Source organism: Hevea brasiliensis, unplaced genomic scaffold, assembly GCF_030052815.1.
Source record: "Hevea brasiliensis isolate MT/VB/25A 57/8 unplaced genomic scaffold, ASM3005281v1 Scaf413, whole genome shotgun sequence".
NCBI lineage: Eukaryota > Viridiplantae > Streptophyta > Magnoliopsida > Malpighiales > Euphorbiaceae > Hevea > Hevea brasiliensis.
In genome coordinates this window covers 3,572-30,516 of record NW_026614933.1, presented here as the reverse complement: position 1 = coordinate 30,516, position 26,945 = coordinate 3,572, and the positions used below count along the sequence as shown (strand labels likewise).

The window sequence follows — 26,945 nt, the reverse complement described above, 5'->3', positions numbered from 1 at the left end:
AATTTTCATAAATCAATCAAAATCAACAAAAAAATTTCAAATAGCGAATAATAACTGACAGTGTAATTTCAACAGTTTATTTCAATAATTTTAGAGATTCAATAAGATCAGATCAATCTCAAATCAATTTAGCGTAACACATCCGTAAATTTTATAGTAAGATATCAATCAATATAAAAGACATTAAAGGGCCTGTTCCTGGAATCTTAATAGCTTTAATGCAGAGATAATTGACAAAATAAATTATTTAATCAAAATTAGATTAAGATTCAATAATAAAATAAAACTCTAGAAAATCACATATAAAATAATTGTTAAAATATTAATTTAAAATTTAATTTAATAACAAATTCAATGCTAAGAAATTTTAAAAGGGACTAAAATAGTGCCATATACTATAATTACTACTCTCCTGGAATCTCCAAAACAATAGCTAGGTTCAATAAAATAAAAACAAATTCAGCTGACAGAATGAATATTTGAATCTCTTACATACTCAAAATATAAGAAAATTTAATCAACTAAACTAATTTGCTAGACCTATTAAATATAAAAATTTTATTTGACACCAAAGTGAATAATAATAATAATGAAGTTAACAAAAATACGTCAGTTTTAGGAAACTGTAAAAGTAAAGTAAGGAAAGAAAAAAAAAATATAATAATAATAATTTTAATAAAAAAAAAATTAGGTTTCCACAAATTTATTGCAAAAGTTAGAATAAACGTCAGGAATTCTAGTTTCATATATATATATATATATCGGAAAAATCTCTTCTTTAAAATTTTTAATCAAATTTTCTTGAATTTTTGAAATAAAATTAAGTGAAAAGAACAACTATATGATAGAAGCTAAAAATAAAAAATTATAATATATTAAATTATAATTAATTATTTGCAAATTTAAATAAATTAATTTAATTTTTAATTATTTTCATTTAAAAATAAAAGATTATTATTTAAAAAAAATTAAAAGAAAAACAAAATTATTATTTCATCCGCCTCTGTTATTAAGAAGGTAAAAAAAATGGGAAATAATCGTATTTAAAGAAATTAGGAAGCTCTAAATATAGAATTATCCTTTTTAAAATTCAAAAAGAAACCAAGAAGATATCCACTCAATTCAATGATTATAGCTTAGTAATTACGAAAAAAGCTTGGCCATGGAGAAGATAGAGAAATTGACATTAAAAATTGTTTAAGTTGATGATTGTATATATTAAATCATATAGCCAAAGATGAATAACATTTTTTTAAAATTTTGTGAAGAAAATTTAGATGTTAAGGAATGACTTTGAGACACTAATTTAGAGCGATGATAAGTTAAATTTAATTATATATTAATCTATAAATTGGTGATAACATGTCATGGGACATTACATTAAAATTATTATGTTGAGACTAAAAATTTTGACTCAAAAAATTATTTATTTTTCTATATATTTAAAGATAAATAATTATTTGTTTTATTTATTATTGTCTTTAAATGTAATTAGAGATAAATATAGAGATAAATGTATATTTGATATTAATTTAATCTTCAGATACAAATATATTTGTCTATACTAATAACTTATAGAGAAAAAATTGTCTCATTTTTTATTTTAATAAATTATATTATTTACTCCTAAATCTATTTTTAAAGACAAATTAAATTGTCCTTAATTATTTATACAAAAATTTCTTAAGTTACTTTTAGAATCAAAAAAATTTGTCTCTAATAATATTTTCTAAAAATAAATTATCTTTTCATTGTATATTAATTTCTTTATATTATTAATTATTAATATAAATAAATTTATTTGTCTTTAATAATATAATATTTATTTACTATTATAATTTAAATAAAATTTATTTAAATTACTAAAAATAATAAATATTATTTAAAATAAATAAATATAATTTTTTAAAAATAAATAATAATTAACAACCCCATATATACAGAGTTCACATTTTACTTAAAATGTCAAAGATTACCTTTTATAAAAAAAAAAAAAACTATCACCGCTCAAGTCTTTGAAAAAATAACGTGGGATATCGCTTTCTTCTCTTCTCCTTTTTTTTTTAATTATTATTTTCTTAATTTATAATTTAAAATTTAAATTTTCCATTCATCATATAAAACTTTACCATAATAAACAACTAATAACATATTATATTATATAATCAAATTTTATTATTTTATTATGTTACTTGTATATTTTAAAGTACAAATTTAATTAAAAATAATAATTAAAAAATAAATATATTAATATATATAATTAATAAATTCAAATCATCAAAATATTTGTAGTTTAATAAAAAAATGTTTTTATCAAATTTTTAAGTTTTTTTTTAAGAAATTAATAACACTTGTTAGTTCAATGATTAATAACAATATATTAATTAAAAGCTTTAATTATATAAATTAAAAGAAAAAAATATTTTTTTATTTTAATATATGCAAACATAATACAATATAAATATAATTGTGTATGTATTTACACGTTTAATTTTTTAAAAATCACTTATATATATATAACATTTAGAGATTAATAAATTTTACCTCAAAAAATTAATTATTAAAAACGAAAAAATAATGCATTTAGAGACTAGTAATAGGTTTTTACTTTGAAAAATTAATTATTAGAAATAAATAATATAATATTTAGAGACTAATAAATTTTTATCTAAAAAAAGAAGTCATTAGAAATAAATAATATAATATTTAGAGATCAATAAAATTTTACCTCAAATAATGATTACTACTAATATATATCTTATTTATCTCAATATATTTGTCTCTAAAAGACAATATTTGTCATGACTCAATTTGTACGATTGACATTAAGGGTTGAGTTAGCATAAATTCTTCTGAGAAATAAGATAATTATCTCCGACCACCATAAAGTAATAATTTCAAGAAAATAAACGGACAGAATTCAACTATAAATTAGACCATCTAATAAGAAGCATTAACTTATCAGATTAATAAATAAATAAAATCAATAATATAGAAAACTCAACTCATCCTCACAATTCTTAAACCACAAATATCAAAATTTGAGAGTTTAACTTTCTCTATCATCAATTATAAATATTTTATGTATCTATATAATTTCACATAATTAATTTATAACTTTAAAATTAAATTATTATAATTTAAATAAAAATATAACTATTGGTCCAATGTGTGACCCAGACCCACGTTGCTTCTCAAAGCCTAAGCCTATCTTTCGTACTTATGTCATAAAAAATATCTACGCATTTAATTGTGGTGACATACCCAATTGTAATTTGAATTTAAAATCTGATAATTATAAAAAAATTAAATTTAATTAAAATTTTATTTTTTATTAAGTTAAATTTTATTTTTATGTTAAGTATACGTGTCATAAAAATGATATCTAAAATAATTTTTAATCAATAATTTAAAATCATAACAATAGCATAAAAATGGTTGAAAATAACAATTATTGAAATTTAATGGTAAAATAAACTATATCTAAAATGTTTTTAAATAATTTTAAAAATTTAGGATTATTTAAGGTTAGAAGATATATTGAGAAGCAAATAGCGTTATATTTTTCCTAATTTGTTAATAAAAATTTATTATAATAAAATTATTTAATTTTAATTTTATACAATTTATATAGTTATCAAGACTAGGTTTTTTTTTAATTTTATCTAATATATATTTTATCAAATTTATGATAAAATAAATTATTAATTACATAACACACGATATTATAACTAGAAAAACATTTGTTATTGTCAAATAAATATGACTTTGGAAATATTTTAAAAAAAGTCGATAGATTTTTAAAGTCAAAATATTTTGTCAATGAAAAATTAATTTCCCTTCCTCAAATACTTTTATAAATATATCTAATTAAAAGAAAAAAAAGATTTGACTAAGATTTTTTAGAGAGACATGATTTCTCTCTCTCTAAAAATCTTTTTCCTTTTCTTCATCTTCGTTCTCCTCCACTTATTTTTTCTTCACTCCACCTTCTTTTTTCTAACATTTAGGTAATCATTGGAGCCATTTTCTTGCTTTTAATGGTGACCCCTTCTCGTTTCTTCTCCTGCTTATTTCTTTTATCTTCTACGATTTTGTGTTAATAATGATCTCTTATTTGGAGTACATCTGTATTTATTGCCTTAACTTTTTAAAATTCATATATTAATTTATATGAATTAGAATTTTATGTGATTTGTTGATTAGTTATTTTGTTGGTAGTAAAAAAAAAAGACAAAATTTTATTTTCAAAAGCATATTTTATTTTATTAATTATACTCACAGACTCACAAAAAAAAAATTAAATAATGACTAAAAGTTAAAATCAAGTGAAATTTGCTTTCCATCGTTTCATTAATAATTATCCATTTTTGGGAATATGATAATATATCTATGTACATAATTGATCAGATGTCACACTCAACTTTTAAATAGTTTTTGAATTTAATTGAAATTTACTCACTTTTATTAATTTGAGATTAAGAAGTAATAACCGTTGAATTTAATTAAATTTTAAATATAAAATAGAATAATTTTAAAATAATTTAAATATTATTAAATTAAATATTATTGACTTAAATTTTTAATTTTTCAATTTTGAGCATTTCATAAATATGATATCTAAAATAAATTTTAATTAATAATTAAAATTATCATAATAATATAATAAAATTTTCAAATTTTAATTGTTTTTTATATAATATAATTCAAATTTTAATAATATTTTTTTAACATCATTATATATATATATATATATATATATATATGATGTTAAAATAATAAATAATATTAAAATAAAATATTTAAATATTAAAATAAATATATATATATATATATATATATATATATATATATATATAATATTACGCGCATTGGTGCTAAGTTTAGTAAATTTTCCTTTTAGCTGATTTACAATTTTTTAAAAATTATTTAATGCAAATATTCAACGATTGCAAGCGTTCGTGTTGCATTCGTTCACGTGTGAGATCCCACACGTAGAATGAGATATTATTGAAGGAAGATGTCAAGATTTATCTTGTAAAAGAGCAGCTGCTGGCAGTAGCCGTCTCAAAACACAGGAGAGGAATGGATTACATGTACAGTGTCCTTGTTTGCTCAACTCTTTTCTTATCACTAGCTCTGGTTCTGTGCCTAAATGGAAAAAAGTGGGGAAAGGGAACCAAGAACCTGCCTCCAGGGCCTCCAGGATGGCCACTTTTGGGCAATATTTTCGATCTTGGAACCGTGCCCCATCAAACTCTGCAAGAGCTTAAGTTGAAGTATGGACCTGTGCTCCGGTTAAGACTAGGATCCATGGAAACGGTGGTGATACAGTCGGCCAAGGCTGCAGCAGAGCTGTTCAAGAATCACGACGCCAACTTCTGTGATCGTAAGTGTCTTGATGTGTTAACGAGTCATAACTACAGGGATGGGTCACTTGCAGTCGGCCAGTTTAGCCCGTACTGGCGCATGCTTAGGCGTCTTTGCTCTATGGAAATGATGACTAATAAGCGAATCAATGAGACAGCCTCCATACGGCGAAAATGCATTGATCAAATGATAAGGTAACGGAAAATTTTAAGGTGCATTTAATTTTAACCTTGATTGTTATTATATTTATAATACATATAACAGATTTATCAAATAATTTTTTATAATTTTCATCTCATCGTAATCAATGAATATGATGAATTCATTGTACATATAATAGATTTACTAAATAATTTCTTGTAACATTAAGTATTGAATACGCTTTTTCTATGTGAATTAACCTTGTAACGGTCAATTTAGAAATTTAACTCCTAATACTTGTTTAAAGACAGAATTTTAATAATATTGAGTTGTTTAATTATTTTATTTTACTTTAAATATGATCACCTTTAAAATCTCTTATTTATTTTTAGAATTGATAGCTATTACTTTTTTTTAAAACACTTATATGATCTACTTTTAAATATATAACTCGCTTAAGACTTAATATATAATAAAATGAAAAAAATCAATTCAAAGCACATAGTTAAAATTCTTCTTTTTTTAGTGAAAAAAAAAAGTGGATCATAATAATTCATCCTATGTGAATGTTCACTAGGAGTATTGAAGATGATGCGACTGCTGGAGGTGCAAGGGGAGAATCAGTCGCAGTGAATTTACGTCACTATCTCTCCACAATGTTATTTAACATAGTTGGGAACCTCATGCTGTCACGAGACCTTTTGCATTCACAAAGTAAAGAAGGGTATGAATTCTTTCAAGCCATAGGAAAGACTACAGTGTGGGCAGGGAAGCCAAATGTAGCAGACTTTCTGCCTTTCTTGAAATGGTTAGATCCACAAGGACTAAAGAAGAACATGTTGAAAGACCTGGGACGAGCGATAGAGATTATTGAAGGGTTTGTGAAAGAGAGGATTGAGAAGCACAAACCGAATGAGAAGAAGGCTAAGGACTTCCTAGACACATTGTTGGAATTTGAAGGTGACGGAAAAGATTGGCAAGAGAAGATCCCACATGAAAAAATCATCATAATCATAATGGTAAGCGAATTAAAATAAATTAATCCAAATTTGGCTTTGTGTTTATGTATTAAAATAATGATTATCAAAAAAAAAAAAAAAAAAAAAAAATATATATATATATATATATATATATATATATATATATATATATCGAAAAAAAAAGTTTGAAAAAACAATTTTATCATTTTAGAGTTCTTAGAATAAACATATGAAATTTAATTTTAAATTAGTTTTTAATATTTTTTCATAAATATATTTAAGAAATATTTTTATTAACTACAATTTTAACAACAATGTCAAACAGAAGTTTAATAAATTCTAAATTATAATATTTTAGTTATGACTCAGCTACATAGTCTTTTTCTCTACTGTGGTTGCCTTTTTGCACAATAATTATGTTACATAAATCATGAAGTGAAGATAATTTCTTAAGAAGGAAGCACTTAGTTAAGTACATTTTGGCTTAAAAATTATTAATTTTGTTTTTGTTTGATGTTGAAGGAAATGTTTATTGCTGGGTCAGACAGTACAAGCACAATAGTAGAATGGGCCATGGCAGAGTTACTTCGCAAACCTGAAGCCATGAGAAAGGTTAAAGAAGAACTCAATGAAGTAGTTGGAGTAAATAGAAATGTTGAAGAGATTGACATAGAGAAGCTGCCATATTTGCAAGCTGTTTTAAAGGAAACACTTCGGTTCCATCCTCCAGTTCCTTTACTCGTTCCAAGAAATACAATACATGATACAGATTTCATGGGGTACCACATACCCAAAGATACTCAAGTTCTTGTGAATGTATGGGCAATAGGAAGAGACCCAGATTCTTGGAAAGATCCATTATCCTTCAAGCCTGAGAGATTTCTTGGTTCAAGCATTGACTACAAAGGGCAAAATTTTGAGCTAATTCCATTTGGATCAGGGAGACGGATTTGTGTAGGTATGTTATTGGCTCAACGAATAGTTCTCCTTGGTCTTGCATCTTTAATTCAATGTTTTGACTGGGAGCTTGTCAAAGGGTCAATTCCAGAAACCTTAGATATGAGAGAAAACATTGGGATGTCAGTGAGAAAACTTGTGCCTTTGAATGTCATACCCAAGAGACGTCTAAGGACCATGGCTACTTGAAAAACAAAAACATAGGCACTTTCAAGTTTAAAAGTTTAATTAATATGTGTGAGAAATGTATCTCTTAATAATTTAGAATCCCCTATCTAGATTGTACGGTTGTGTGATGTATTATATGAACAAGAATAAATATCATGAACTTCAATAATTTTTTTTTTGAATTTTTTAATTGATTTTTGGGTTAATTTTTATCATTTTATTATATATAAATGGCTTATTTGACATTAACATTCGAACTATTATTGAAAAAAGTAACGCTTAAATATGTTAGTTGGAGATCACAAAAATTGAATTTTAATTTAAATTTAAAGACTTTATATATATATATATATATATATATATATTTCAAACAATTTTTTTAAATTATGGTTTTAATGCTATTTAAAATAATGGTTTTTAAAAAATTAGATTGAAAACACAATCCCATGTACAAGTTCTATAAGTTGTCTAAAATATAAGGGATAATTTTTATTCATCATTTTTCAACTTTTGTTTTTTATTTCATTTTTATTCTTTAATTTCAAATTATTTTAATAATTATTTAATTTTAATTTTATTTTAAAAAAATTCCCTTATCTTGTTATAGTGGGCTTCCAAATTATCAAAAAATTATAGTATTCTGCTCTCACTCTCCATTTTATCTCTTTCCCCATCTCTCTCACTATCTATTTATTAAATTTATTAATGAAACTATTATTTATTATATTTTTAATAAAATTATTTTATTTTAACATAATTTTTATTTATTAAATTTGGTAATAAAATCATTTTATTTGTTACGACCCAACTTATGGGCCGGACTGGCACTAGGACCTGGGCCGGCATAAAGCCCCCGAGGCCCATAGTAAGTCTTACTGTTCTCAAACCCATGACCAGGTCCACAATTTAGTCCCAAATTGCATATAAAATAATTTAAATTAAACTGTTATAATTTTATTTCGGGCCAACTTAACCCAGTAATTATCAGAAACTAAAATTAGGGGAGCCTAGCTCAACCCTGTTATACCATTTACAAACTATTTAAAACTTATAAAAATTTTTCATTTGTTAATACAAAAACTTAAATTAATACAGTCCCCGACAGGATTAATGCTACTACTAGTACATGCGGAGTTCTAAATTACGAATTTATATAATAATAATAATACAGTTAAGAAATTTTTATTTTCATAACCTGCGAGGAAAGGAACAGGTTATTCTGAAAAAGGTCTTCTCCTGTAGCCTTGAAAAATATTGTGAACAGGAGTGAGCATTTGACTCAGAGAGTAAAACATCAATTCTAACTATAATCTCTATAGCTATCTAAAGCTAATGCAACCTATGGAGTGAAATGCAACATCGTCATAAATTTCATACAAATCACATCAAAAAGGCAATTTGGTGCACTCACACACCCGAGAGTGTCGATAATATATATATGGGAGCCGATCCTATATAGCCCTCTTAATCCAACCTTCACAACAAAATCTCAAGTCAAACTTTCGCTTAATAAACCAAATACGGGGTCCCAGCGAAGAACTCAAGCCGTGTCTACCCTGAAGGATCAGATCCCAGTGAAGATCTCAAGTCGTGTCTATCCTCCCTGTCCATATCCAACACCATATCACACGCACGCCAACGCACGATTAATCGCTCCAAATTACCACAAACAACATCCATGGCACTTTAACATTTGTGAATGCAACATAAAATATGCCTAGAGTTTAACTACATAGATATATACATATAAGTGATGCATGGACATGCTTGAACATATAATATTATCGAAATTACAATTAAAATTAAAATTTTACTCATGATAATCGAGGACTATTGTGGTCACTGGATGGAGGAGAATAAATGATATCGCTCACCTAATAATTAAATTATAAATTTATTAGTACTAAGTTAAAATAAAACTCTAAAGAGGCAACAGACAGCTTAATTCATGCCAAATCGCAGTAGTTTCCTATACCGGACTTACCCAACTCGCAAAAGGCTTCAAAATACACTTCTATATCTGCCAATCACACAATCACAACTCATTCACATCACAAGGCCCCTCCTGGGCCCACCCAAATAGTCAACAACCATAATTTAAAAAATTATAATTTAGTCCCTATAACTAGCCCTTTTGCAAAAATTATCCAAATGAGCTCTAAAAATTCTAAAATTTTGCCCCATGGTCCTTAATAATATTATGAGGCTATTGCAAAAGGAATTATAATTTTTTGATCATCCACGAATATTTTATTCAAGAATATTACTCAATTCCATAAGTTTCCAACAGCTAACATATTCTTAATTCAACCCAATTCAATATTCACATATTTAAACCTCCATCCTCAAGCTTCAACCAATTATATAAAATTTAAATATCATAATTTCAAATAATCTTATATACCCATATGCTAAAAATCTAACTAAAATCCATCTATATTTTTTTTCAAAAATATTCTACAATCACTCAAAAATACAACAAACATCATAGAATGTCTCAAAATAATTTTACTTTTATCATATATTTTTCTTAGAATTTTTCTAATTTTTCCTGCTTAAGAAGCACTACATTTATGCTCCACAGGCAGTGAAATAATAAAAATAATATTACCCGAAGCTTATCTGTGTCTCAAAAATTTATGAGGAAGCCTCTGGAAGTTGAATCATCTCCAAAGCTCACTGGAGCCACCGTCGGAACCACCGAGCAAGATGGCAAGCCGCCGGTTGCCGGCGACATTTGCCGGATCTGATCAAACTATCATGTTCTTCTCCTCTCCCTCAGTCCATAGGTGGTCTTGGATCGTCAATTCAACATTCGGATTGTCCTAGATCCACCAAAAGCTTGAAAACTCAAATTTCTCTCCTCCATATCTCACTCATCCGACCTCTATTTGTTGCAAAATTGGTAGGAAAGAAAGCTCTGAACAAGCTTTCCAACGCCACCGAATCGCCTCGATTGGACGCCGGATGAAACCGAATAGCGACGGAAGCCATTGCCCATCACATGGCTTCTCTCTTCTCTCTCTTGCCACCGCATGCTACGGCCGATCGGTGGCTCACGCTGCCGCCTCAAGCCGCTTTGGTCGATCGTGTAGAGAAAAGGGAGAGAAGAGATGAGGGAAAGAGAGATGCATGAGGGAGAGAGGGGGTGGGGGGGTGGGGTCTGCTTGGTTTTTTTTTTTGCTATTTGGTTTTTTTTTTTTGAAATTCTAGGAATGAACCTGAATAGATTCATCCCTGGAAAAATTTTCAATTTTTAAATGTTTAATTTAATTTTTAATTTATTTATTTATTTATTATTATTAAAATTTTGGGTTGTTACATTATTTTTTAATAAATCTTATTTCTTAAAATTTAATTATAAAACTATTTGTTAGTTCATCTTTTCTTTCTTGTTACGATTTATTATTTATTATTATTAATTTAAAATTTATTAAATTAATTATCTTATTATACCAGACAAATTATAAGAGTAATGAAAAAGAATATTACATGAATTTTGAGAATATTTTATTTCACACAGTTGATCTTATAGTAGTTGATCCTTCATATTTCTTTTTAAAATTTCGTCTATCATAAATAAAAAAATAAAATATAAAAATTTACATACAAAATAAAATAAAATGTTCTCAAAATTCTTCATTAATATGATATGTAATTTTTTTGGTTATTTCTTTTATTGACCATTAATAAGTCCAATAATTATTGAAGAAATAAAATATTATTGAAGTTAGTATTACAACGCAGCAATAAGTCCAATTATAGTTTCTATGTATTGCAAAAGTGCATAAATTATAAAAAAAATAAAGTAAACATATCACAACAATAAAATTTACCCCTTTAATATATGTTACATCGCTAGTTATGCCTTTTTCTATTAGTTTTAATAAAATCATAAATTATAAATTCAAAACTATTTGTCCATAATCCTATTTCATAATTGCATAATTCTCTAATTCCCCTTTGTACATAATATAATATATTTATTATTTTAATTACTTTATATATCATAACGGGTGTCTCTTCAACTGCATGAATAATATTGCACTTATCAATGTATAAGAATTTTTTTCTCTTGAATTCTATATCCTTTATTTACATTAAGCAAAAATCTTTTTCCTTCCATGGGATTGCAATGAACTATAGTACTTTTTTTTTGGATTATGCCATTCTTTATTTTAGATCGAAGTCTCTCTTACTTCATGAGATTGTAATAGATAATAGTTTACTCTTCTTAGACTATATTCTTTCTTCATCTTAAGCCAAAATATCAAACCATTTATAGGACTACAATAGGTAAAACCTCTCATTAATGAATAAAATAAAATGATATCTCCATAAATACTCTTATATAATATTAATGTCTTTAATGCTAATCTAATTAGAAATTTGACTTAATTTAAAAAAAAAATAAAACATTAATATTGCAAGTATCTTCTCCATCTATACAGAAAGAAGTCTTGAAAAAAAAAAAGGGAATTAACCAACCTCTTTAATTTGACAAGAGACACGTAACTATTGAGGCCACAACACTTGCTAAAAGGTCCTTTTCCAAATAATAATATAAATTAAACAATTCTCACGAAATGGTATTATCCCCAACAGGAGATCATACCAAACATCAATTGCTTTGGCATAATAATTAATTTGTTTGAATACTTTTTATTTTTGCCAAGTATTCAAACAAATTAATTATTATGCCAAAGCAATTGATTTCTATCTCATATGATGAAATGCCAATAAAAATATCTATCCACTGGCTTGTGGGGTCACACTCAACCTTTCAATTTTTGGGTTGAATTGAAATTTGAATTTAAAAACTGATAATTTTAAAGTAATTTAAAATTTATTAGTTTTAATTTTATTTTTTATTTTGTATGTCATAAATATGATATCTAAAATATTTTTTTAATCAATAATTTAAAATTATAACAATAATGATAAAAATTGAAAAATTATTAAGTATATCATTTTAACAACAATTATTGAAATTTAACTGCCAAATCAAATACATCAATTTTTTTTTTTTTTTTATACTTTTAGGACAACTTTCACTTACTGATAGTTACTAAAACTTTTGGTTTTCTTTTTGAACGATTTATTAATATTTAAGATTATTTAAGGTTAGGGGTATTCTCAAATCACACTAAAAAAAAAAAAATTAAAACTTTAGCTATTAAAATTATTAACTATTTTAGGAGGATTTTAGTTAGTAATTCCACTTACCATCTAATTACCAACTACAAGTACATAGTACATTAATTAGGTGACAAAAATTTTAGTATGTAATTGGTGGAGATATGGTTGGTCTTAACATGGGTAGATCGTAGGGATAAAGGAATTAGCGGCCATTTATTAAGCATTATTTAGTCAGTAATTACTTATTAATTATTTTAGTCGGTAATCATTGGTTATTGTTAATTAATCGGTAATTACTGACTAAACAGATATTAGGTAATTATTTTATATTTTTTTCATGTTAAATAATATAATTTGAAAATTAAAAAAATCAACTACCATTTACTTAGTTTGTAATTTATTCTTTTAATAATTAAAAATACCGACTAAATAAAATGGTTATATAAATTTTTATTTTAAATAATATCGTTTGGTTGGTATTTTTTTATAATTTTTTTTATTAATTATAGACCAATTTAATTGGTTCATATTTTTTATTTATAATTTCTTTTAAAGTTTTCAAATTAGGATTAATTCTATTATTGATTTAAAAGTTAAAAATTCATTAAAATTACTAATATAATAATAATAATAATAATAATAATAATAATAATAATAATAATAATAACCTATACTGTATAAAAATGTAAAAAGGGAAAACATTAATTTTACCAAAGATGCCCTTCATTCTTTAAATTAATTATAATTATATTTTAATTATGTAAATTAATTTTAATATTTGTATAAATTTAAAATTCTTACTCTACTTATACTTAACTTCAATTAAATATAAAATTTTATAAAAAGTAATTAATTAAAATATATATATATATATATATAAAGGGAGCATTTATATATATATATATATATATATATATATATATATATATATAAAGGGGGCATTTGTATTGCCCATAATGTCCTTTATGATTTATATTTTATTAAAATTAATTAATTAAAAACACAAAATGCATTATAGATAAAAATCAGAGGAAAGCAATGAATTCTTCGATGCGATAGACACCAGCTTTTGCAAGATGATCAGCTAGAGAATTAGCTTCCCGAAAAGTACGAGTGAAGGGGACTCGAGGCAGAGAAGCAACTGTTGGAAATCTCATTAATGTAGTTGCAAGTCTCCAAGGCTCAGGTAAAGTACCTTGTATCCAGGAGAGAGCATTCTGAGAATCAGATTCAAAAGTAAGATTGTGAGGGATGGAATTAGAAGAAAAGAGCTACTTGGTGATTAATAAGCCCTTATGAATTGATCTAATCTTAGCTTGATTGGCATCCGTTACTCCTATAGGACAAAAGAAAATGCATTTGATGACCCCCAGTTAATCACCAAGTACACCACCAATTCCACTAATTCTAAGATTCCCAATTGAGGAACCATCTGTGTTCCATTTCAACCAAGAAGGTGGAGGGGACCAAAGGAGAGCTGGACGATTTTTCTTAGGATTGGTCCAAAGTTTAATGCTATTAACCTCGTGCATAAGCTGAGAGCCAGAATAAGGAAAGTCATCGATTATGCATTTTATCCAAGTGGAGATCCAATGAAAAATGATGCTGCAAATAGTAAAGAAGCAGCGATGTACGCCATTGAAAATGACAACATTACGCAATAACCAGATAGACCATACAATGACATAGAAAGTTGTTGAATTTGAAGAGAATATTGATTAAATTATGTTTTTAATTTATTTTAATTTAGGTTATATAAGTGATTAAATTACTTTACATAATGATTAATTAAGTAATGTTGCAATCCAATTACTTATATATTGCCCTTTTAGATATGATATTCCAACACTTCCCTTTCAAGTTGTTACTTAAAAATAATAGGAGTTCAATTATATAAATTTTTGGATGATCAAATCAATCCAGTTTAAATTTGATATCATGTTAAATTTATAAAGAGTGTTGGTCAAATTATGTTTTTAATTTATTTTAGTTTAGTCTTATATAAGTGATTATATTACTTTACATATCAAAATGACTAGTTAAGTTAATATTATAACTCAACTACTTATATAATGCCTTTTCATTTCATATTATTTTGAGGTGGAATTTCAAGAAAAGCACACATCCAAAAGTCACTTTGCACTTTGGGAAGCAAAATGAAATGCCTCACAATCTCAAAAAGAAATTCCAAACCTTAGAAGAGAAGCTATAATGGATCAACAGACTAATGGAGGATTCGCCAAAAATTCCACAAAAAGGACATTTATTGTCTGCAAAAGGAATTAATCCAATGCCAAAGGAGTCAATCCTTACTGGAATTCTCCTCATGGCTCCTGGATTTGACTTTTCAACCTTGTTCGCTTTCTTGGCAGCCTGCTCTTCCTTAGTCAGCCTGGATTTGGACTTTGACACTCTAGGCCCACATACGCAACCCATCACATGCCCCATTGGCTTGCTCAATTTGGGCCTAGTTTTTTTCACCCCAAATAGGCCTAATTCCTTTGCGTTGGTCCAGCCCTTACATTTGCATGTCATGCATGCCCCGTAAATCCTCGTCTTACCATACTCATGATCATCATATTCCAAAGTCCCATTTGTAAATTTTAGACATGCCCCATGATGTGCGGATACCATCCCCGGAAGTGGGCTGTGGTTGGTGGGAATTAAACCTGTGACCAAGATCCTTCTTTCTGCTGGCAAACGACATAAGCGACGCATCTTTTGTGTAATATTTTTACAAATTATAACACTTCAAAACTATAGAAAATGATTTCTTTTATTAATTTAGATTATATTATATTTTTAAAATAATTAATAATTATTAACCTTCAACTATTGCAAAGACAATTAAAAATTCTTCTTCACCCACTTACAATTTGAATAATTAATGGTAATTGTTAACTTGAATTATTCACTATCTTTTTATATCATCGTATATAAATTTTTTTATTTATTGTGTTATATAATTTATTATATTAGCATTTATTTTTCATTGATATAACTAAATTTATTATTATAAAATTTTAATTTTGAGTATTTCTTTATTATAAATAACTAAATATCATTTAAGATTAATTAAAGATTTGATTTTTTTTAAAAAGCATTTACATATTAAAATTTAACTAAATATATTTTAACATAAAAAATATATAATAATATTAATTATAATAAAAGTTTTATTATTAATTTTTAATATTTATTTAATAGTATATTGATTCAACCTCGATTAAATTTTAAATTTTTAACCTTCAGTCTTTATCGATTTCAGAATCGACCGGTTTGAAAACTTTGATTGGTGCATCACTTTGTATTCTACGACTTAAACAATATATTTATTTATTTTTTTTTAACTTTATCTAATATATATTTTTTCAGCCTATAATAAACTGTTATTAAATACATAACACATGAGATTATAACTAATAAAAAAAAATTTGATATTTTAGAATAAATATGGCTTTGGAAATATTTTCATAAAGGTTAGTAGATATTAAGTCAAAATATTTTTCCAATGAAATTATTAATTCCCCTTTCTCAAATATTTTTATAAATACATCTAATTAAAAAAAAAAATTTGACTAGTGTTTTTAGAGAGATCATAATTTCTCCTTCTATCTAAAAATCTTTCTTCTTTTCTTGAACTTTGCCTCCTATACCTCTTTTTCTTCACCGCCGCCTTCTTTTTTCTAGCCTCTAGATGGTCATTGTCATTGGAGTGACTTTCTCCAATAATCTTTCTACTTTTCCACCTCTTTTTCTTAGCTCCTACACCTCTTTTTCTTAGCTCCAACTATCTTTTTTTCTAACCATTGGCTAGTCATTGGAGCGATTTTCTAACTTTCAACAGTAACCCCTTCTCTTTTTTTTTCTCCTTCTTATTTCTTTTGTTTTCTATGATTTGTGTTAATAATGATCTCTCATTTGGAATACATCTTTATTTATTACCTTAATTTTTAAAATTTATATATTAGAATTTTGTTTCGTTTGTTGATTTGTTGTTTTATTAATAATGTAGACAAATAGACAAAATCTTATTTTTAAGAGCATATCTTATTTTGCTAATTATCATAACAAACTCATGAAAACAAATAATGACTAAAAATTGAAATTAAGCGGAGTAAGCTTTCCATCGTTTCGTCAGTTGAATTGCTTTATCAACTCAATTTATGCCATCAAAATAAAATAATTATTCATATATTTAGTTTTTAAAATTTATTTAATAGAAAATTCAATTTTATAAGAAGATTTTGTACTGTTTTTCTTTTAATGAATGTCTTTTTCTCTTTCTAAAATCCAATACATATATACATCCCATTAAAAGTTAATTCCTCTTCTTATCTTGTTGTCCGTTACTACGAATGTGTTTAGCTTAACTTATGAAAATTAATTTATGAATGCCTAGTGTTTATAAATTAATTTGAGCTAATAAGCATTTAAAATTTTAAGTAGTTATGCATTCGGTTAAAGTGTTTATAAAAGACTGATAAGCAATTAATGTATTTGTTAAAAAATAGTTTATAAGCACATTTATTATTAAAATGACTAAAAATAATATTAATGAGTTAAATTAATATAATATAGTAAAATATTCAGTCAAACTGATTTATAAGCACAAAGCTTATAACACCAAAATAAAAACAAATTTAATTAAAACTTGAATTTGAAATAGAATAATTTTAAATATTATTAAATTAAATACTATTGACTTAATTTTTTATTTTTTTAATTTTGAGCATTTCATAAATATGATATCTAAAATAATTTTTAATTAATAATTAAAATTGTTATAATAATATATTAAAATTTGAAAATTTTCTAATTATTTTTAATAACAATTATTATCATTTAACTGCTAAATCAAATATATCTAACTTGTTTTTCAAATATTTTCATGTTGACTAATACGCATTAATATTCAACTATTGCAAGCGCTCAAATTGCACGTAGTCAAATGTGAGAGCCCACACGTAGAATTGATATTATTGGAGGAAGATTTCAAGATTTATCTTATAAAAGAGCAGCTGCTAGCAGTAGCTGTCTCAAAACACTAGAGAGGAATGGAGTACATCTACGGTTTCCTAGTCTGCACAACTCTTTTCTTATCACTGTTTCTGGTTCTATGCCAAAATGGAAAAAAGTGGGGAAATGGAACAAAGAACCTGCCTCCAGGGCCTCCAGGATGGCCCTCTTGGGCAATATTTTCGATCTTGGAACCGTGCCCCATCAAACTCTACAGGAGCTGAAGTTGAAGTATGGACCTGTGCTCCGGTTAAGACTAGGATCCATGGAAACGGTAGTGATACAGTCGGCCAAGGCTGCGGCGGAGCTGTTCAAGAATCACGATGCCAGCTTCTGTGATCGTAAGTGTCTTGATGTATTAACGAGTCATAACTTCAGAGATGGGTCACTTGCAGTTGGCCAGTTTAGCCCATACTGGCGCATGCTTAGGCGTCTTTGCTCGATAGAAATGATGACCACTAAGCGAATCAATGAGACAGCCTCCATGCGGCGAAAGTGCATTGATCAAATGATAAGGTAACAGAAAATTTTAAGGGGCATTTAATTTTGACAATTGATTGTTATTATATTTATCATACATATAACAGATTTATCAAATAATTTCTCATAATTTTGATTTCGTTATAGTCAATGAATATGACGAATTCGTTGTACATATAATAAATTTACTAAATAATTTCTTGTAATATTGAGCGTTGAATAACACTTTTTCTATGTGAATTAGCTTCGTAACGGTCAATTTACAAATTTAACTGTTAATGCTTCTTTTTTTCCTTTTTTTTTTCTGGGTTTTGATATAATTATAGTATTTTTAGAGATGGACTTTAATGCTATCGATTAGTCAATCATCTTATTTTGCGCTTTTTTTTTTTTTTGATCACCTTCAAATCTCTCATTCTTAGCTACAGTTGCTGTTTTGCAACAATCTGTCTTGAATTTTTTAGAATTGGCAGCTATTACTTTCTTTAAAACACTCATATTTTATCTAGCTTATATGATATGCTTTTAAATATATACCTCTTATATAATAAAATGGTGAAAACCAATTCAATGCACATAGTTCAAATTCTTTTTTTATTTTAGCAAAAGAAAAAGTGGATATAATAATTCATCCTATGGGAATGTTCGCTAGAGTATTGAAGATAATGCAGTAGCTGCAAATGCAAGGAGAATCAATCGCAGTGAATTTACCTCGCCATCTCTTCATAATGGCATTTAACGTAGTTGGGAACCTCATGCTGTCACAAGACCTTCTGGATCTGCAAAGTAAAGAAGGGTATGAATTTTTCAAACCCTGGGAAAGATTTTAGTGTGGGCAGGGAAGCCAAACGTAGCAGACTTTTTCCATTCTTCAAATGGTTAGATCCACAAGGACTAAAGAAGAACATGTTGAAAGACATGGGACGAGCATTGAGATTATTGAAGGGTTTGTGAAAGAGAGGATTGAGAAGCACAAACGGAATGAGGAGAAGGCTAAGGACTTTCTAGACACATTGTTGGAATTTGAAGGCGACGGAAAAGATTGGCAGGAGAAGATCCCATATGAAAAAATCATCATAATCATAATGGTAAGAACATTAACATCATAATTAACTACATTTTGGATTAAAATTAATTAATTTTGTTTGCGTTTACTCTTGAAGGAAATGTTTGTTGCTGGGTCAGAGACTACAAGCACAGTAATAGAATGGGTCATGGCAGAGTTACTTCGCAAACCTGAAGCCATGAGAAAGGTTAAAGAAGAACTCAATGAAGTTGTTGGAGTAAATAGAAATGCTGAAGAAAGTGACATAGAGAAGCTGCCATATTTGCAAGCTGTTTTGAAGGAAACACTTCGGTTGCATCCTCCAGTTCCTTTACTCGTTCCAAGAAACACAATACAAGATACAAATTTCATGGGGTACCACATACCCAAAGATACTCAAGTTCTTGTGAATGTATGGGCAATAGGAAGAGATCCAGATTCTTGGGAAGATCCATTGTCCTTTAGGCCTGAGAGATTTCTTGGTTCAAGTATTGACTACAAAGGGCAAAATTTTGAGCTACTTCCATTTGGATCAGGAAGGCGGATTTGTGTAGGTATGTTATTGGCTCAACGAATAGTTCTCCTTGGTCTGGCATCTTTAATTCACTGTTTTGACTGGGAACTTGAGAAGGATTCAACCCCTGAAACCTTAGATATGAGAGAAAGGATTGGGATATCAGTGAGAAAGCTTGTGCCTTTGAATGTCATACCCAAGAGACGTCCAAGGAAAGTGACTACCTGAAGAATATATATATATTTCAAGTTTAGTTTACATAGGAGGAGCATCTCCTAATAATTTAGGATCCTCTACATAGATTGTGTTGTTGTGTAATGTATTGTATGAACAAGAATAAATATCATGAACTTAAATAATCATTTATTTTTTTGAAGTTTTTAATTAATTTTTGAATTAGTTTTCACCATTTTATTATATATAAAGGCTAGTATTGCAATTTCAACTATTATTGTGAAAAGCAGCACCTTAAATATATGAAAATTCTCGTTTAAACTCGATTCACTATAAACTCAAAACATAAATATGTGAGATCATATATTTAATAAGTGGGTCTCACAATATATTTTGTGTCTTAGTTTCATGGTAGACCAAGTTTAGGCAAGAAAAATCCTTAAATAAGTTAGTTAGAGATCATTTAAAATTAGTTTTAATTTAAATTTTAACATATTTTAATTACAAAAATTTCAAACAATTTTTTTAAATTACTTTTAAACTGTATTTAAAATATTGCTTTTTTTTTTCAAAAATTAGATTGAAGCCACAATCCTATATACAAGTTGTATAAGTTGTTTTACTAATATATTTAAAGTAAATCATATATAAAGGTAAAATACAAGGAATTTACCCATTGTATTTTAACTTTGATGTTTGTTTCATTTTTGTCCATAATTTCAAATTGTTTCAATAAAATTATTCAACTTTAATTTTATTTTAGAAAAAGTTCCTTTAACCTATTATATTAGGCTTCCAAGTTGTCAAAAAAAAATTATTATTTTGGCCCACTCTTTCTTCTCTTTTCCCCTTTCTTACATTCTTGATAGTCAAATTAATTCATGATTATTTATTAATAAAATTGTTTTATTTTAATAAAATTTTTGTTTGTTAAATTTACTAACAAAATCTTTTTGTTTTCAATAAATTTTATTTCTTATTTATTTATAAAATTATTTGTTAGTTTATCTTTCCTTTCTATTTATTACTGATTTGTTATTTATTATAATTAATTTAACTAATGTTAATTTAAATTTTATTAAATTAATTATTTATTTTACCAAGACTAATTATAAAAGAGATGACAAAAATATTGTACATTATATCATGGGGTACTTTGAGAATATTTTATTTAGTAGAGTGGATCCTATACTAGTCGATCCTTTATTTCGATATTGTCGTAATTTCTAGGTATCCAAATGATGAATATTGGATATTCGGATAACCTAAAATCAAGAAAAGGTGAGGCCAATAGTTTTTTGGCAACCATTCCGATGCTTAAGTTAGTCCCAATATCAAGATATTAATCAAACAACATTTCAATTGTGTGTTCAAAAAGAAGGTACTTGAGTAGGTGTTATAGCAATTTCGAACTTATTTGCACTATACTTCATGGAATAGTACTATCAACGTGATTCCCAAATAAGATCATGCTAAGTGTACTCTAAAGCAACTGCCTTGTCTATGCTATTCGATCTATGGCTCGACTTACCGCCTTCCGATCACCTATTTGTTGAAAATTCAAATGATCTCGCATATGTGGTCGACTAGCCCTTCCCAAAGATCGTAGATCTACAAATTGTAGAACTCTTTGGTTCCCTAATAACAAGATCTAACCCTTGTCAAATCAATAATGGGCATGAGCCATCCCAACCCTTGTCAACTCCAAAGACAAGTTAAAATATATGTTAAAATTGTAATTTAATCAAACAAATAAAAGAAATTTGGGAATTTGAAGTTTAAGGTATGAAAATGCAAAACTCAATTTAAACAACTAGCTAATTTAATAAATGACTAAAATTAAGTAAACAAGGTATTGTTAAAGATAACTAGCAAAACAAGATTAACTAAAGAATTTAAAATTAGAATTCAAGCCATAATGGATTAAAAGACTATTTTGGAGTTAGGGGTTCCTATTCAAGTTGATTTGGAATTTTTTCTAAATAGCTTAATTTATGAAATTTAAGGGTTTAAAGAAGACTTATTATTATATCCTTTTAAATCTATTTTTAGTTAAATAAATAGTATTATAGTTGATTTAAATCCTACTGTGGTATTTAGATCAACTAAAACTCATTAAGAACTTCAATTAATCTATAAAACACTCTTAATCCTTAATCTATTTCTAAATCTAAGTTAATTAAGTTCAATTTCTTGATTATCTATCCATTGATTTTCTCCTTTTAGTTATTCAATCAAAGATTAAGAATAATACTTAATGAGGCCCTGCACTAAGCATGTCAATAAGTACCTAAGAAATGGATTAAACCTCATAAGTTTCATTCAATTGGGAATAACCTAGTTTCAATCCACAAAATCTCCCCGACTACACAATCTAAGAAAACTACTCACAATCCATGTTAATTACAAGAAAATCAAGGTATAGAAGAAGGAATAAAACATGAAAACAAGCTAAGAACCAAAAAACTTGATTGGTAACAATGAAAAATTTGGTGAAGATGAGCCAAAATTCGAGCTAGACCATGGAGGAAGCTGGAAGATGACTCGTCTTTCTCAACTTCTTCTTCGATTCTTTTTCTTCTTTGCGTTTTTTTTTTTTTTTTTAGTTTTTCCTTTCTTTCATCTTGAGGAAAGAATGAGATAAGATGTTTTATCTATCCTCTAATAAAAACCTTAGATTAGGCTAAAATGGATCTTGTGTAAAGTCATTGCACATGTGTAAAAATGCCACATTAGCTTAATTCAAGAAGTATGGTCAAGTGTACTTTGATAAACTCATTTTATATAAGTATTTTAGGTAATTTTGTATCCATTTTGCCCTTTTTAGTTTAGTAATTTTATGCTCTTAATGCTTATTTTAGTTAATTTGTTAATTTTAGTTAATTTTGTTAATTTCTTCTCAACTCATCAACATTAGGGACACAAAGTCTAGTGCCATAACGATACTGGGCACAAATAGCAGACACAAATGCTGGGCATAGGTACCAATTCAAAACAAAAGTTAATTTTCATAAATCAATCAAAATCAACAAAAATTTCAAATAACTAATAATAATCGATAAAGGTAATTTCAAAAAGCTTTATTTCAATAATTTCAGAGATTCAATAAGATCGTATCAATCTCAAATCAATTTAGCTTAACTCATCTCAGAAATTTTATAGTCGATATCAATCAATATAAAAGACATTAAAGGGCCTGCTCTCAAATCTTAATAGCTTTAATGCAGATAATTGACAAAATAAATTATTTAATCAAAATTGGATTAAGATTCAATAATAAAATAAAACTCTAGAAAATCACATATAAAATAATTATTAAAATATTAATTTAAAATTTAATTTAATAACAAATTCAATACTAAGAAATTTTAAAAGGGACTAAAACAGTACATGTACTATAATTACTACTCTCCTAGAATCTCCAAAACAATAGTGGTTCAATAAAAGAGAAACAAATTCAAATGTAATAAATATTTGAATCTCCTACATACTCAAAATATAACAAAATTTAATCAACTAAACTAATTTCATAGACCCATTAAATATAAAAATTTTATTTGAAACCAAAGTTAATAATAATAATAATAATGAAGTTAATAAAAATATGTCAGTTTTAGGAAACTGTAAAAGTAAAATAAGGAAAGAAAAAATATATAATAATAATAACTTTAATAAAAAAAAATTGGTTTCCACAAATTTATTGTAAAAGTTAGAATAAATGTCAGGAATTCTAGTTTCACACACACACACATATATATATATATATATATATATATGAAAAGTCTCTTCTTTAAAATTTTTAATCAAATTTTCTTGAATTTTTGAAATAAAATTAAGTGAAAAGAACAACTATATGATAGAAGCTAAAAATAAAAAATTATAATATATTAAATTATAATTAATTATTTGCAAATTTAAATAAATTAATTTAATTTTTAATTATTTTCATTTAAAAATAAAAGATTATTATTTAAAAAAATTAAAAGAAAAACAAAATTATTATTTAATCCGCCTCTGTTATTAAGAAGGTAAAAAAAATGGGAAATAATCGTATTTAAAGAAATTAGGAAGCTCTAAATACAGAATTATCCTTTTTAAAATTCAAAAAGAAACCAAGAAGATATCCACTCAATTCAATGATTATAGCTTGGTAATTACGAAAAAACCTTGGCCATGGAGATGATAGAGAAATTGACATTAAAAATTGTTTAAGTTGATGATTGTATATATTAAATCGTATAGCCAAAAATGAATAACATTTTTTTAAAATTTTGTGAAGAAAATTTAGATGTTAAGGAATGACTTTGAGACACTAATTTAGAGTGATGACAAGTTAAATTTAATTATATATTAATTTATAAATTGGTGATAACATGTCATGGGACATTACATTCAAATTATTATATTGAGACTAAAAATTTTGACTCAAAAAATTATTTATTTTTTTATATATTTTTAAAGATAAATAATTATTTGTTTTATTTATTATTGTCTTTAAATGTAATTAGAGATAAATATAGAGATAAATGTATATTTGATATTAATTTAATCTTCAGATACAAATATATTTGTCTATACTAATAACTTATAGAGAAAAAATTGTCTCATTTTTTATTTTAATAAATTATATTATTTACTCCTAAATCTATTTTTAAAGACAAATTAAATTGTCCTTAATTATTTATACAAAAATTTCTTAAGTTACTTTTAGAATCAAAAAAATTTATCTCTAATAATATTTTCTAAAAATAAATTATCTTTTCATTGTATATTAATTTCTTTATATTATTAATTATTAATATAAATAAATTTATTTGTCTTTAATAATATAATATTTATTTACTATTATAATTTAAATAAAATTTATTTAAATTACTAAAAATAATAAATATTATTTAAAATAAATAAATATAATTTTTAAAAATAAATAATAATTAACAACCCCATATATACAGAGTTCACATTTTACTTAAAATGTCAAAGATTACCTTTATAAAAAAAAAAACTATCACTGCTCAAGTCTTTGAAAAAATAACGTGATATCGCTTTCTTCTCTTCTCCTTTTTTTTTTAATTATTATTTTCTTAATTTATAATTTAAAATTTAAATTTTCCATTCATCATATAAAACTTTACCATAATAAACAACTAATAACATATTATATTATATAATCAAATTTTATTATTTTATTATGTTACTTGTATATTTTTAAGTACAAATTTAATTAAAAATAATAATTAAAAAATAAATATATTAATATATATATAATTAATAAATTCAAATCATCAAAATATTTGTAGTTTAATAAAAAAATGTTTTTATCATTTTTTTAAGTTTTTTTTAAGAAATTAATAACACTTGTTAGTTCAATGATTAATAACAATATATTAATTAAAAGCTTTAATTATATAAATTAAAAGAAAAAAATTTTTTATTTTAATATATGCAAACATAATACAATATAAATATAATTGTGTATGTATTTACACGTTTAATTTTTTAAAAATCACTTATATATATATAACATTTAGAGATTAATAAATTTTACCTCAAAAAATTAATTATTAAAAACGAAAAAATAATGCATTTAGAGACTAGTAATAGGTTTTTACTTTGAAAAATTAATTATTAGAAATAAATAATATAATATTTAGAGACTAATAAATTTTTATCTAAAAAAAGAAGTCATTAGAAATAAATAATATAATATTTAGAGATCAATAAAATTTTACCTCAAATAATGATTACTACTAATATATATCTTATTTATCTCAATATATTTGTCTCTAAAAGACAATATTTGTCATGACTCAATTTCTGGGACAGATTGACATTAAGGGTTGAGTTAGCATAAATTCTTTGAAGTCCAGAATAGCATAATTATCTCCGACTCGACCATAAAGACCAATAATTTCAAGAAAATAAACTATTGTAATTCAACTATAAATTGCACCATCTAATAAGAAGCATTAACTTATCAGATTAATAAATAAATAAAATCAATAATATAGAAAACTCAACTCATCCTCACAATTCTTAAACCACAAATATCAAAAATTTGAGAGTTTAACTTTCTCTATCATCAATTATAAATATTTTATGTATCTATATAATTTCACATAATTAATTTTATAACTTTAAAATTAAATTATTATAATTTAAATAAAAAAATATAACTATTGGTCCAATGTGTGATCCACGTTGCTTCTCAAAAACCTTATCTTTCGTACTTGCGTCATAAAAATATCTACGCATTTAATTGTGAGGTGACATCCAATAATTCAACTGTAATTTGAATTTAAAATGTGATAATTATAAAGTAAATTAAATTTAATTAAAATTTATTAAGTTAAATTTTTATTTTTTTTATGTTAAGTATACGTGTCATAAAATGATATCTAAAATAATTTTTTAATCAATAATTTAAAATCATAACAATAGCATAAAAAATGATTGAAAATAATAATTATTGAGATTTAATGGTAAAATTAAATATATCTAAAATATTTTTTTAAATAATTTTAAAAATTTAGGATTATTTAAGGTTAGAAGAATCCTATGAGAAGCAAATAGCGTTGCATATTTTTCCTAATTTGTTAATAAAAAATTTATTATAATAAAATTACTTAATTTTAATTTTATACAATTTATATAGTTATCAAGATTAGGTTTTTTTTTTTAATTTTATCTAATATATATTTTATCAAATTTATGATAAAATAAATTATTAATTACATAACACACGATATTATAACTAGAAAAACATTTGTTATTATCAAATAAATATGACTTTGAAAATATTTTTATAAAAGTCAATAGATTTTTAAAGTCAAAGTATTTTTTGTCAATGAAAATTAATTTTCCTTCCTCAAATACTTTTATAACATATATCTAATTAAAAGGAAAAAGATTTGACTAAGATTTTTTAGAGAGACTCATGATTTCTCTTTCTTTCTGG

General features: G+C 25.4%; 1 protein-coding gene and 1 pseudogene across 1 annotated transcript; both read left to right on the top strand.

Moving 5' to 3' along the window:
- The first annotated feature begins 5,001 nt into the window (after nt 1-5,001).
- Nucleotides 5,002-7,785, top strand: LOC131177344 (iridoid oxidase-like). The gene is made up of 3 exons (XM_058142314.1): nt 5,002-5,564; nt 6,089-6,530; nt 7,014-7,785. Exons 1-3 carry the CDS (start codon nt 5,086-5,088, stop codon nt 7,635-7,637), a joined length of 1,545 nt encoding a protein of 514 aa, XP_057998297.1. The 5' UTR covers nt 5,002-5,085; the 3' UTR covers nt 7,638-7,785.
- Nucleotides 7,786-17,788: 10,003 nt separating this feature from the next.
- On the top strand, nt 17,789-20,172 carry LOC131177345 (iridoid oxidase-like; annotated as a pseudogene).
- The last annotated feature ends 6,773 nt before the right edge of the window (nt 20,173-26,945 follow it).